This window comes from Accipiter gentilis, chromosome 16 (genome assembly GCF_929443795.1).
Source record: "Accipiter gentilis chromosome 16, bAccGen1.1, whole genome shotgun sequence".
NCBI classification, from domain to species: domain Eukaryota; kingdom Metazoa; phylum Chordata; class Aves; order Accipitriformes; family Accipitridae; genus Astur; species Astur gentilis.
In genome coordinates this window covers 6,710,867-6,724,413 of record NC_064895.1, presented here as the reverse complement: position 1 = coordinate 6,724,413, position 13,547 = coordinate 6,710,867, and the positions used below count along the sequence as shown (strand labels likewise).

Here is a 13,547-nt window from a genome sequence, read left to right as displayed (position 1 = left end):
TATGAAAAAGTAAAAACTACTTATTACTCATTTTTGTCATAACCTTTTCTTCTTCAGTCTACTCTAATATATGTAGCATTATCATGCCAGCAAATGCAGGAAGAAATATTAGATTTTTGAAACCTTCTCTTCCTCTCCTCCCCCTCATCTTGTTTAGCTAAAAAATTTCTTCAGTCAGAGAAAAATGTCAGCCTGTGAAAAGGAGGGATGTAATATGCAAGTGAAAATATACCATCAAGCAGGGAGAACAAGGTGCGGGCTGGGGAAAAAATGGCAAGCAAATAATTTTTCCTTGGCATGTGTCCTTTTCTGCTATCACTTGACAGCACTGGCTATAGCAGAGATATCTCTAAAAGGTAAAACCATTTTTCATAGAAGGCATCCTACGAGAAAGAAAGCCTATGGGGTAATGGTATATAAAGTAGTAAGAATCCTTTTGACAATTTTAATTCAGGAATTGCCTCTTGAGATAGAAACACCTGAAGCCAAATTACACCCAGAAATTTCACTCAAGCTTCTGTGTAAGAATACAGCATTGCGTGTATTTCATGACAGTAGCTTCTCTTTCTCATTAGCTTAAAATGAAACACACAGTTACTTTGACTTCCTATATACTTCACAATAAGAGAAGAATAACATGAGAAAATACAGTCAGCAAGTGCTCTGTCTCATGAATCTGCAGAAAGTACAAGTAAACCAGCAAATTATCATGGAACAACATTGGGCAGAAACATATTGTCAGATAAAAAACAGTAACTATTTTCCCTTAGTTAAATACCTGAGACTTACTCCCAAGCAGAAGTTTGGCTAGCTATGTGGCATTTCCAGTCAGACATGCAGTAAAAGTGCTCATCAGTGATGAAGGGTAGCTGACATGACACAGTTCCAGAACCTCCTTTACCCCGCAGTATCATTTGCTTAAGCTACAAGACTGTTTTTAAGAAAAGAAGATGACTTTTACTGATCCAGTATTGGCTTCATAAGAATGTTTGTTATAATGTTGAAGTCTACTAGAGCAACTTGTGGATTAACAGCTGGTTTTCAAAGTTGTAAATTACAAGTATCCTGGAGAAATCAGTAATGCTGTCAGACTTTTCACAGCAAAATACAGTGATTCTTTTCAAAACTGAAAAACTACCACTTCCCTGGATAAACTGTGCTTTAAGAAATGGTCACGATCAACTAAACATGACAAAAAAGTAGTTGCAAAGCGCAGGAGATTTGGAAGGAACATATGGGACTGCAGCAAATGACTCTGGAATGGTTTTTAGTAAACATGCCATATCTAAAAACTAACAGCAGATATGGTAAGGATACAACTGCCTTTTGTTGCCTGCTTTTCCTCAGCATCTTAGGGAGTTACGAAATGACCATTGGTCAAATTACTCGTGAAAGACATTATTTACTGGTCATACAGATTTGGGGCCTGCAAATAAACTCTGGATGTTACACAGATACAGCCCAGACAAAACTAAAGCCAAGTGATAAAATGGAAAGTGTGATGGTACATTCTTCAGAAAAGCTTACAGTTGGGTTCATCTAAAAGGTTTTTATCACAGCCCTTTACATGGGTGCTCTTTCATCGAAGTTCCCACAGGTATCATTTCCAAAGAAGTGCACTGTAAGCATCTTCTTAAGAACAAGCTTCATGAACTTGTGTTTACTTACTGCAGCATATGAAGGTTTTGGAATCTGGGGTGGAGGATTTTCAAGTAAGAATAAGATTAAAAATTACAGTTCAAAAAACCTGAGATCAGTTTACAGTGATCCACAAAACACTGTCATAAAGTGTTGAAATATTCTTCACTATCTCAAGAAACTCACTGCAAGTATACGAAAGAAATGGAGCCAGGGAAGGAAATGCAGTGAGAAAACATAGGAAAGTCACCAATGCAGAGAAGTGAAAATTGCTAGTTTCCTTTGGGAGAAAGAAATCTTATAGAATAGGAAGAAAGGCAATCACTTAAGAAAGAACAGACACCTTGACTGTGAGCATCTCAGAAGCCTCTGAAAATGCTCCAAATGAGAATTGGCCACTATAAGAATGGTCTGCAAAAAGAAAAAGAGACAGGACTAAGAAATTGCAGGGAGAAGAAAAAAAAAAAAAGATGAAAACCCCACAGAAATTACTTGTTCTGCCTTTCTCTTTCACCTGCTTTGTTCTTAAATAATGTATTTTTTCTTGTAAAGGACATCAGAGACAAAAAAAGAAGCAGAAAAAAAGGCAATGAAATAGCTTGTTTGCTAGGTTTGAAAAAATAACAACAAAAAATCATTTTTTCAAAAGCAGGTAAAAGTTATCAATAACAGAGAAAGACCGCTGCTAGCTTTCTCATTCCTTGCAGCTGATTCTTACGAAGGGACCTGAAACTAATTTATTTACCACAGGGGAAAATGTGCCTTTTGCAGATGCTTCCTCATGCCCTTCTCTCGTAATTGAGGAAAAGTATGATGTTTCTATGTAATTAAGAACATTTCTTTGGTGGGTGAATACTAAAAATCAACAGCTTAAAGGTCAGAGAATTTCCTTGAACACATCATCACATGTACACAACGTAAGAAACAGATCAACACAGGATTGCTGTAGGAGTTCTTTCCTCCATATATTATATTGTATTCACTTAGTGGACTTCAAAACTTTACTAACTGAACAATTTCCAAAAGGAACAAGTACTGTTTATGTGAAAAAAATGCATTTCTTCAGTACAAATCAGCGGAAATAGTAATGCAAAGGGTGAAAGAGTATATGGAATATTCTTTTGTGGTACTGTGACAAAAATAGCGTGTTGTGAGGCCTCCCCCAGCATATTCTTAGGGCAGAAAATTCAAGTAAAAATGAAACTCTTATGTCTTTCTAAGCTGTAAATAGCTCCATAGGTCTCCTGTGCCAGAGCAGAAGTGGCCAAATCTCCTTACACGGCAAGCTATAGCTCTAACTCTTCCTATGGTCAAGATTCACCTCCTATGCCTAAGAGTCATTGGACAAGAGGTCCCTTCCAACCTCAACAATTCACAGGAAACATACCACAGGGATTTAAAAGAGGAACAGTTCTGGAGTAGTTCAGGGACATGGGAAGGCAGACAGTGTATTGTTACTTTGCAGTTTGGGAGGCTGGCTGCACCATGGGGTTACATGGCAAATTGGCAGTGTTCATCTTGGCAGCTGGCTCTCTTTCGCCACCATAATGAAATACCCACCAACTTCCCCCCAGCATAGCTTAGTCACAGACTGCATGACTTAATCTCTAGGATGGAAGCTAGACTTGAACATTTTACAAGACATAAAATTGAGATACTGAGACAGTGAGACTGCTTCACCTTGCTCTATAAAACAAAAGGCACATCCATTTTCCAATACCACTAATAACTAGTATTTATCACTTCAACAAAAATAAACTCCACAGTGCTATTTTCTTGGTATCATACACACAAGTGAAAAGAAAAATCTGCAATTTGGACCCTTTTGTTCTACACTGTTAGCACAAACCTTTAGCATGGTATTTCGAAACAGAATACTCCTAAATACAAAGTCACACAAATCGATTCAGTTGAGGCATACATATTCCACTGTTAATAGTGTTTCTTTTATCTGCCAATCAATTAACACATTAACATTATATTCTTCAGTATTATATTTTATACCTTTTGGACTCTCTTCTGTCACCTAAGTTACAGGGTGATTCAACTCCCTACACATTTAGAAGCTTAGGAATTGATGTGAAGTTTACCAATCAAGAAAATCTGAGCTGCAAAATACAGAATTAGACACTTGAGCCCTGGAAAATATCTAATTATCATTTATTTATAACTATATCCCATGAATTTTAAAAGTAGCTATTGTAAAATGGTTTGGAATGATAAGAGGAATAAATATTAAAAAAAACCAAAACCAAACTGCTTTAGGCATATTGGAGGCCATAAGCTATCTATTTTACATTCATTTTTAGTGATATTGTTGCACATGTAAATTCCAAGTACTGTTATTTGTTAGTTTGCATAAATCCATACATACAGGCAATGCTCACAGAAAACCAACAGGAAATAACAAAGATCTTTACATTAGACAGCCACATGTAATTGAGTGCAGTGGGGCAGTGTCATGAGAAAGGTAATTCTGCAGGACAGCATAACATTCTCATCATATCCTAGTTTGGAGAAATAGATCACTTAACCTGGCTTTTGAAGAAATCTGATTTGGTTGTTTTGGGGAATGCCTGACTAAGCTTCTTGACTTAACTCTAATACTACTTCTGATGTCTCCATCTTTGATTTCGCTTTTTATTCATAAATAGCACCACACTAGGAGAATATTATCACACCACCTCTCTAATTTAAGTGGTTTGAGCAGCCAGATTAGAGATACTTTACACCGAATGCCAATTAGCTGTTTTACTAGTAAGTCCATTTTTGTGACCAATACAGGAATATTTCTTACAGTTGCAATGCTCATCATGCTTTAATTTACATCTCTACGTTTCCCTAACAGCAATTTAAAATGAAAGAAATCTGTAACAAGAGGATATAAGGATAGGATGAGAGCAGAGCCTCCACGTGTATAAATACAAATCACAAATGGTCGACTACTGGTAAACATAAATTCATGCACAATGAGAGGATGTTCTGTAGGGTGCCTAGGGCTCTGTACGTTAGACAATACCTGGCATATTACCATGGTGCCAAGCATTATGAAAAGGTCTGTCCTCAGGCAGACCAGGGAGGAAGGCAAAGGGAGCTGTGAAAATACAGTGTGGTGCAATTACAGCTGCTCTGCAGGTCGTTCATTCAGAATGATGTAGAAGTGATCACTGAGACTGATTTTTCTTGCCTGTCACATATGTCATCAGACTTGTATATAGTATCCTAGAACCTGGCCTTCTATTATATAAATATATTTTTCGCCTACTACAACACAGTGGCACAGTGCAGGAGAATGTAAAGTTTTCTAGCACCTTTAAAAAATGTGAAGCTGATCCAAATAAGGACGACATAAGCAATTATAAACTACAGGTAAAATGCAGAAATAAAAGAAGGAAGTCCAAAAATTTGTTTGAAATACAATATGCAAATTACATGGCAAGTACCGATTTTTTTCAAGTCTATCAGAATTAGATATCAGTGTATAAATGCAGTTCTATACTATGTCACCTCAAAAGAAATAGAGTAGAATTGGAAAAGGTATTAAGAAGGATGACAAGAATGATTAAAGGTATGAAATATCTTCTGGTTTATATAATCATGCCATAAATATGGTGAATAGAGAACAACTTGTTACTGTTTCTTTTTCCATAAGAACTAGAGGACATGAAGTGAAAACAGCAGGTGCTAAATCCAAAGCAGACAAACTTCTTCACATAATAAATAAATTATGGAATTTCTTGCACAAAACGTTGTGGGTTTAAAGCATTTACATGGGTTCAAAATGAGACTGAATAAATCCACTGGAGAAATAGCCCTACAGGATTCAAAGTACAAAGAAAATTGTGAGCTTAAGAGCGGTTTAGCTACAGTTGGGTGGAGGCCTTAATTAACTGCATGCTTGCAATGATCTTACGTGCTCCAGCAGAACATCATTACTGGCCAGTGCCAGCGATGGAACACTGGGTATATGGTGTGGTATATTGGATTTCTGGTCTGATTCAGAAATACTTATTTCTCCCTTTCAGACACTTAGGTTTTCAGGGTGCAACGTGAGTACTTTCCTATATTTATCTAAGAGTAAACACCATAAAGATGGTAATTAGACCCACAACTTTTAAATGATATACCAATATTTCATATGATCTAGAAGAAATATTCATAAATATAAGCTAGGGTGTTATCATAAAATAGGAGTTCAGTTCCACATTTTTCCCCCTAGTAATAATTCATGTAGACAGATAGAGGTATTGGAGAGGCTGGAATAAAAACAAGTAATTCTATTTTCCAGAAAGGAAAATAAAATTTATTTAAAGATACAACCTGTCTGAAGAAGGCTGCATCCCAAGTTACCTAAAGACACTCCTCTCTTTCTTATGTCTGTCCAAAATAACTGTGCCAGAATCTTTACTCTAATGCATCCACTTCCATTGTATCCTGTCTCTGAATCACTCCAATGGTTTTTTTTAAATCAGATTATTTCTACTGAAGCTTCCCCCATGTCTGACAGAGCCAAAGCCAGTCAGCTCCAAGACGGACCTGCCGCTGGCCAAGGCTGAGCCCATCAGCGATGGTGGTAGTGCCTCTGGGAGAACAAATTTAAGAAGGGGGGGAAAACTGCTCAACAGCAACTGCAGATAAAAAGAGGAGTGAGAACATGTGAGAGGAACAGCCCTGCAGACCCCCAGGTCAGGAGATGCTCCAGGTGCCGGAGCAGAGATTCCCCTGCAGCCCGTGGGGAAGACCCTGGTGAGGCAGGCTGTGTCCCTGCAGCCCAGGGAGCTCCACGGGGGAGCAGATCTCCACCTGCAGCCCGGGGAGGACCCCACGCCGGAGCAGGGGGATGCCTGAAGGAGGCTGTGACCCCGTGGGAAGCCCGCGCTGGAGAAGGCTCCTGGCAGGACCCATGGAGAGAGGAGCCCACACTGGAGCGGGTTTTCTGGCAGGACTTGTGACCCTACGGGGGACCCGCGCTGGAGCAGGCTGTGCCTAAAGGACTGCAGCCTGTGTAAGGGACCCACGCTGGAGAAGTTCGTGAAGAGCTGCAGCCCATGGAAAAGACCCACGTTGGAGAAGTTCATGAAGGACTGTCTCCTGTGGGAGGGACCCCCATGGTGGAGCAGGGGCGAGTAAGGAGTCCTCCCCCTGAAGAGGAAGGAGTGGCAGAGACAAGGGGTGAGAAACTGACCCCAACCCCCATTCCCCGTCCCTCTGCGCCGCCAGGGGGAGGAGGGAGAGAAAACCAAGAGTGGGGTTGAGCGGGGAAGAAGGGAGAGGTCGGGGGAATGTACTTTAAGATGTGGTTTTATTTCTTATTAGGCTACTCTGATCTGACTGGTAATAAATCAAATTAGTTTTCCCTAAGTTCAGTCTGTTTTGCCCGTGACGGTAATTGGTGAGTGATCTCTCCCTGTCCTTATCTCAACCCATGAGCTTTTCATTATATTTTTTCTCCCCTGTCCAGCTGTGGAGGGGGAGTGATATAGGGGCTTTGGTGGGCACCTGGCCTCCAGCCAGGGTTAACCCACGACAATCTACAAATTCTCAAAGGACAGCAAAAAAACAAGTGTTGCTACCGTCAGAGAAAGCCACTAGTTTCCACAGCATCTGCAAGAACTGTCGGAAATAAACTACTCCCCTGTGCTTAACAGATGGCTAATCATTATCGGAAGCTCCTAATATCTCTGTAGTTTTTACAATAATTGTTTACTTCAGGCTTTCGTTTTTTATTTACACTCTAATTGACACAGTCAAGAGTTAAGTTACTGCTGTTACTATTAACTTAAAATTGAAAGCTGGATTTGCAGTACTATGATCTTATTAACATATCACAGTGGGAAGAGAAATACATTGATTGGAAAAAATCAAACAAAAAATCAAACATCAAAAAGTATTATCTGATCAAGAAATATACAGAAATACATAATTTTCTCACTACTTTTGCATATTGTATGTCGAGGGTCCTGAAAGGAATACTGAATCTTTTCCACCCAACTCCAGAGAGTCCCTGTCTCTCAATCTATGACAAATCCCAGATTATTTTATGCACAAATTAAGAAAGGGGAGGGGTAAAAACTTTACTCAGGTATCAGTGGTCATATGGACAAATTACTTACAGATGCATCAAATACATTATGGCATCAAGAAACTAATGCAGCTTATACTATGAATCCTTTACTAATTTTTAAATCATGGAAATAGAGCACCAGGGTAACATGAAGCAAGGCAGAGATACAGCTGTTAATAAAGTGTCATAATAATTGCTGTGCCTTCCAGTGTTACCAGTTGTACATACAGATGTTGTTACTTCGTGATATTGAAGATGCTCCATCCATAATTACATATTATAGATCAAAGCTAATCCCGGTTAATATGTTATGAATATGAGAACATCTCATCACTTTTTGACTTCCATAAAATTTCAGTGATGGTGTCTCATCACTAACTTGTTTCCCCCCCAAAAAAATTTGAGGTACTTCAGGACAAAATTCTACAGATGCTTTCTCGATCACTTTTTCAACATTTCAAAATCTTTTTGCTACCCACTATTTAAGAAACTAAACCAAACTAAAGAAAAAATAAGCAACAGTATCTGTTGAAAAACATAGAGGACTGAGTACAATTCTCCAAGATATACTTCTTTTCTATGAAGATGAGCAAATTGTGTATGAGTGCACACCTAAAAATTGTTCATATTAAATTTTTTAATTCTTTGTTTGAAATACTGTAATTGTAAACATAGTATGAATACTTGAAAGACTTTTAGTGCTTCCATGAATTAAAATTTGCCATGTATTTTTTTAGAACACATTGTTCAGGTGACTTTGTCATACAATGTCACCATATTTGTGAAAGCAGAGAGAATAATTTCTTATTTTATTTTGAAAGCTTAATTTAAATACTCATTTTTAAAATGCTTCAGGGGTGAAAAGAATTCTTTGGTTTGATATGAAACAATGTTAAATAACTTAAATGAATTTTAGAAATCAGTGTTTCATTAATGGTGTAGTTAAATAGTTAAAGCCACTTGTCTTTTGATTCTAAAGAGTTGAAAGTCTGTGCAAAAATTTTAGGGACCAATTTGAAAACGTGTGCATTTCTTAGATATTGAAGAAATAAATGGAATCTTTTCTTTTAAACATTAATGAAGATACAGTGCCCAAAAATTTGATACTTAATGTATATGAAGATAAAAAAAGGATGCATACTAATGATATGCACACGATGCAAGCATATATTTACCTTCACAAAATGGAGAGGATCCTTCAAACTGCAACTGTGCATTCAGTTTGCAGGTTAATATATCTTGTCCAACAAGGGTGAAACCAGGATGGCACTTGTACTTCACAAAATCTCCTGAAAAAGTTATTGACAAAACAGTTAAACCCAAAAAACCCTTCAAACAGAAGTATACCAAAATCTGAGGTGGAAGATGAAATACATTAATAGTTTAGTTTAATTAGAATTCTAGTGAAAACATAAAAAAGAAAAGGAGATACTACTTTTGCACCTATTTCAAAGTCATCATCTTCTGTAAACAAATCTGCATGTGGAACTGTGGGCGGAGGCTGGCACTTCTTCAGCTGATAAGCTGCAAAATTAAATGAAAAAAAGATTAAATACTGGTGTGTTAAGAATTATTTTACAGAAAATTCATTTCCTATTCACACTTCCCAAATTACCAAAGCTGCACTGAATCTCATGGTCTCTCAGTTACAATATTTTCCAAGTTAAATGTCATGACATTACATATTATCTAAAAAAATATAATTTTTATCAGTATAAATAGTATATTACACTGCCTAGATAGTTATAGATCCATTGTAGGATTCGATGCAGTTGTGATGTTTATGAGGAGATTTTTGCAGCTACAAGACTGATGTTTCTTGTAGCTGCATTTGCATCATGTGATAGGGCTAATGGTTATAAATCACAGGTTACTTGGATTTCCTTGAAAATCTGTAATTACCTGTCACATACCTGGCATGTCATATTCATGCTTAATTTAAGCATACTTGGAGTTGATCTTTCTCAGGATACAGGTATATATATATTTACTTTAAGAAGAAACACCAGTAATAATAATAATAATAATTTTATAATTTATACAAAAAAAGCCAAACTACAATGCCTTTAAAACAAAATCTCTTCTCTACTATTCAAATCTGTTTCAATAAATTGTGAGCAATCTCATAAGGAAGGTGACCAGTACAATGACTTGACATGTTTCTGAAATGGAACAGAATGCCTACAACAGCTGAAGAAGCCAGTTCTGGATAAAAAATCCAAAACAGAGATTTAAGATTGTGATCAGAGTGCACATACTCTGAGAAAAACTCTCCTTTTCATGGAACTAAATCACAGTCAAGAACACAAATTGTCCTGGTAACTTGATAGTCCTATGCACTTGCTGTTTTTGAGAAGTTAAAAACCACAAAATGTTGGGACTCTGCCCTTATCTTCCACATAAGCTTCTACAGCCCTTCACTGTAAAGCAATTGTACAAGGAGAAAAAAAAAACCAAACAACAAACACGTGGAGATTTTTCATCCACGGAGAGTTTCCAAGGACAGGGAGGAGAAAGCATATATGTATTCCTGTGTACTTAATGTATTGGTATGGTGTTCCTGATAAAAATATATATATACACACACAGAGAAACATACATTTAATTATTATATACCTGTAATAGCACCAGTTTTTCTGGAGAACACCTGAGAAAAAAAGCTTTGCAACCTGCTTAGACACTTATAATAGCAAGTATCAAAGAAACAGACAGTAAGCAGGTTTCCAGCATTAACATTTTCCTTCTTTTAGGAGAAAAACACAGACAAGAAAAACATCTCAAACTCTGAGTACTAGTTTCACAAAGAATTCCCCATGCAAATATGTACCTTCAGGTACTCTCTTTCTGTGGCATTGCCTCCTGTTCTTGTGAATTAATTCACCCTATCTTTTTGAATTACAGTCCAGAAGGCTAACAATCTTTCATTTAATATAGAAAATCTGGGTGAATTAGTCAGAATTAGAACTAGAATTCAGCATTTCACTTCTGAGTTAGATCCCCAAGCTGCATGCCCTGTAGCCCTGACTGTAACTTCAAAGTATTTTGCTGGATATCAGTCTTAAAGCTGTTGTTCAACCCTCCCACAGGATCCCATCAACCTTTCTGACCACGAGCCCTAGCATGGTCAGCCAGTGAAGAATTTTATTACAGAAGGTTAAAAGTAAGTTAATAAATGGGCCAAAATAACTCAAAAAGTAAAAGCTTAATATTAGATAGCGATGATTAACATTAAAGACAGAATGTATTTTATTCAAAGACACGTATTAATGTTCTTAAGATCTTTTTAATGAGTTATTTTAAAAACTATTTTGTAATGTTATTTAAAAAAGTAGCAAATCCATGAATCATGGTAAATTTATTTAAGATCATTCAGTACATCACAAAGTTAAGAAATATTTTTAAAATTCACTAATTGATTGTGGTAATTAGATGCTAATGATATAAAGCAAACTGACCATGAAAATTGAGGACAAAGAATCCTCCTGTTGAAAAATCACTGTGAAATTTGAGGAGGACTTGATTGGTGGAACTGTAAGCTGTTTCCAGAGCTGTGTTCCCACTGAAAACTCCCAGCTGAGGCGAATTATGGTCAGGACCATCCCTAGGAAAGGAAACATAAAAAATAAACTGAAGAAATACTGTATTTAACATTTACATTATCAGTTTCTTTTCTTTGGGGAGCAGGTTAAATTTTTGACAAAAATGTTTGTCCTAATGATTCAAAATTAGTTTGTTTTCTTTTTCATTTCTAGCAACACAGAACACTCTTTTTAACTTCAAAGCCTAATATTTTTGAGACACCAGGAGTATTTTACAACAGCTTTTATATTTCCAAAGGCAAGAAATTTATTGGCTGACTGAAATTTTCTCTGTCTGTTCCTGCCAAAGATTGTTATGTACACAGCAGCTGAAAAAAAGAATCTAGAAAACTCTTCTAATCTTATCATATTTCTAACATTTTTGACCCAGATCCTACAAGCCCTTACTCATGACTAACACTTACAGAGGTGTGGTTACTCTTGCCATTTAAATTCATTCTAAAGACTCAAAGGTATCTCCTAAGGGGGGGGGGAAAAAAAAGGAAAAAAAACGTTTTCTGTTTCTGAACAGTAGTATAGACACCCAAAGAGAAATATACTCCAGTAGCGTCAAGCTGCATTAATTTTCAATATCATCATATAGAACATTCAGGCCTGACCAGGCAGAATAAATAAACAAACAAACCCCCCCTGCTTTTATCACTGAAAAAATGTTTTGAGCTCTGCAATGCTTATTCCTGGTCTTTCTGTATTTTACATATAATGAATCTAAACTGAATAGAAAAGCTTTTGTGATATGTATTTTAGAAGGCTGGAGATTACCTAAAAGCTTGCTGAAAGCTGTTAGCTTTTGACTTTCACTGTCTTTAAATCAGAGGGATATTTGTTCACCTCAGCTGTATTGTTAAAAAAAGAAGCATTAACTAATATTTGTCTATCTCGAACCTATCAAGATAATCTGTTGATAAAAACAAAAAAACACCCTAGGGACTATGATTCAAGTTTTAAAAGAATGTGTGTCATGTACCTAAATTGTACATACAACTTCTATTTTTAAAAATGTAATTTAAATTGATTATTCTTCTCTTGTACAGTTTTTCAGGATTATTCGGGCTTCCAATTTCTACTCTTGTATTAGTGACAAGAAGAATAAATAAACTATGGGTGAATTGGCATAAAAATGTATTTTGTTCTTCCTACTGCCTTGAAAACAAGAGTGAAGGTTATGAATATTGAATAGGGACTTGATAATTTACTTAGGTTTTCATTTTAAATGTCTGATTCCCAGAGGAAAAAAACAAAGGCAAACCAAAAAGCTTTACTATTAAGATTTGACTTTTTATACAGAAGTGAATGGCATATACATGAATGACTTAAAATTACACTAAACAGCCTCCTCCCAGCAAATGCAGGAGTTGACCATTGCTGATACCTCAGAAAATAACTCTAAAGAAAGCATGCTTGTAATTCATGGATGATTGGGAACTGAGAGAAATAAGCTGTAAAACAGTTGTTTTAAAATCTTTATTAAAAGAATATAACAGTTCAGGAATTCAGCACATACTTCAGCCAAACAAGTTCAAAAAGCTGACACAATTTTACAACTTAATTGCTTCGGCAAAAAGGGAAGTCATAGATACAGTTGGATCTTTACCAGTGAAGGTTTTTGTTTTTATTTAACATACCAGACAGGACAACCTATGATGCATTTAAGACTTGGGTTTATAGGTAATGTAAATACTAGAGGTAGCCAAACAGCAGTTCGTAAATAGTTATGCTTCTCTATAAACTGACTGGATTTTCCCTGTATTACATGGACTTTAGTATTGCTGTCTGGAAAAAACTCACCCCAGACAGCAATAGGTACAGGAATAGCGGACTAGGTGGGAGATGGGAGCAGCTGACTCACACAGGAGTAAGTTACATCCTATATTATGTGCAAACTGTCCTTTTGCTGAACTGCCTGTAGCATGTATGAGAGCTAAGTCACTTTGCACGTTATATGGGGTAAGGACCAGGGTTAGCCATAGATGAGAAAGTACGTAACAACTTCAGCATCATCGATGCCTGCTCTTGAGTGCAGTAAATTCTTATGCAAGAATTTAGACAGCCCTGACACCTCTTCCTCCAGCTGAGGACACAAAGTTGAGATGGGTTTGGGTGGTAAGAAATACAAGTTCAGAGAAGGGGAACATATGTTATGAAGCTTAAAGACATAGAGGTATAAGGGCTAAAATCCTGGCTTCAGAAATACAGAGAGTGTGTCTATCAGCCATTTTAAGATATTAAGAAAATTTAATAAAATT

General features: G+C 36.7%; 1 protein-coding gene across 1 annotated transcript in view; it reads right to left on the bottom strand.

Moving 5' to 3' along the window:
* Nucleotides 1-13,547, bottom strand: part of CSMD1 (CUB and Sushi multiple domains 1) — a 1,244,565-nt gene that overhangs the window by 122,214 nt on the left and 1,108,804 nt on the right. The window contains exons 44-46 of the mRNA XM_049818613.1: nucleotides 11,158-11,303; nucleotides 9,146-9,226; nucleotides 8,878-8,991 (exon numbers count right to left, since the gene is read on the bottom strand). Of these exons, the coding sequence (XP_049674570.1) occupies nucleotides 8,878-8,991; nucleotides 9,146-9,226; nucleotides 11,158-11,303 (341 nt within the window). The remainder of the gene's footprint in view (nucleotides 1-8,877; nucleotides 8,992-9,145; nucleotides 9,227-11,157; nucleotides 11,304-13,547) is intronic.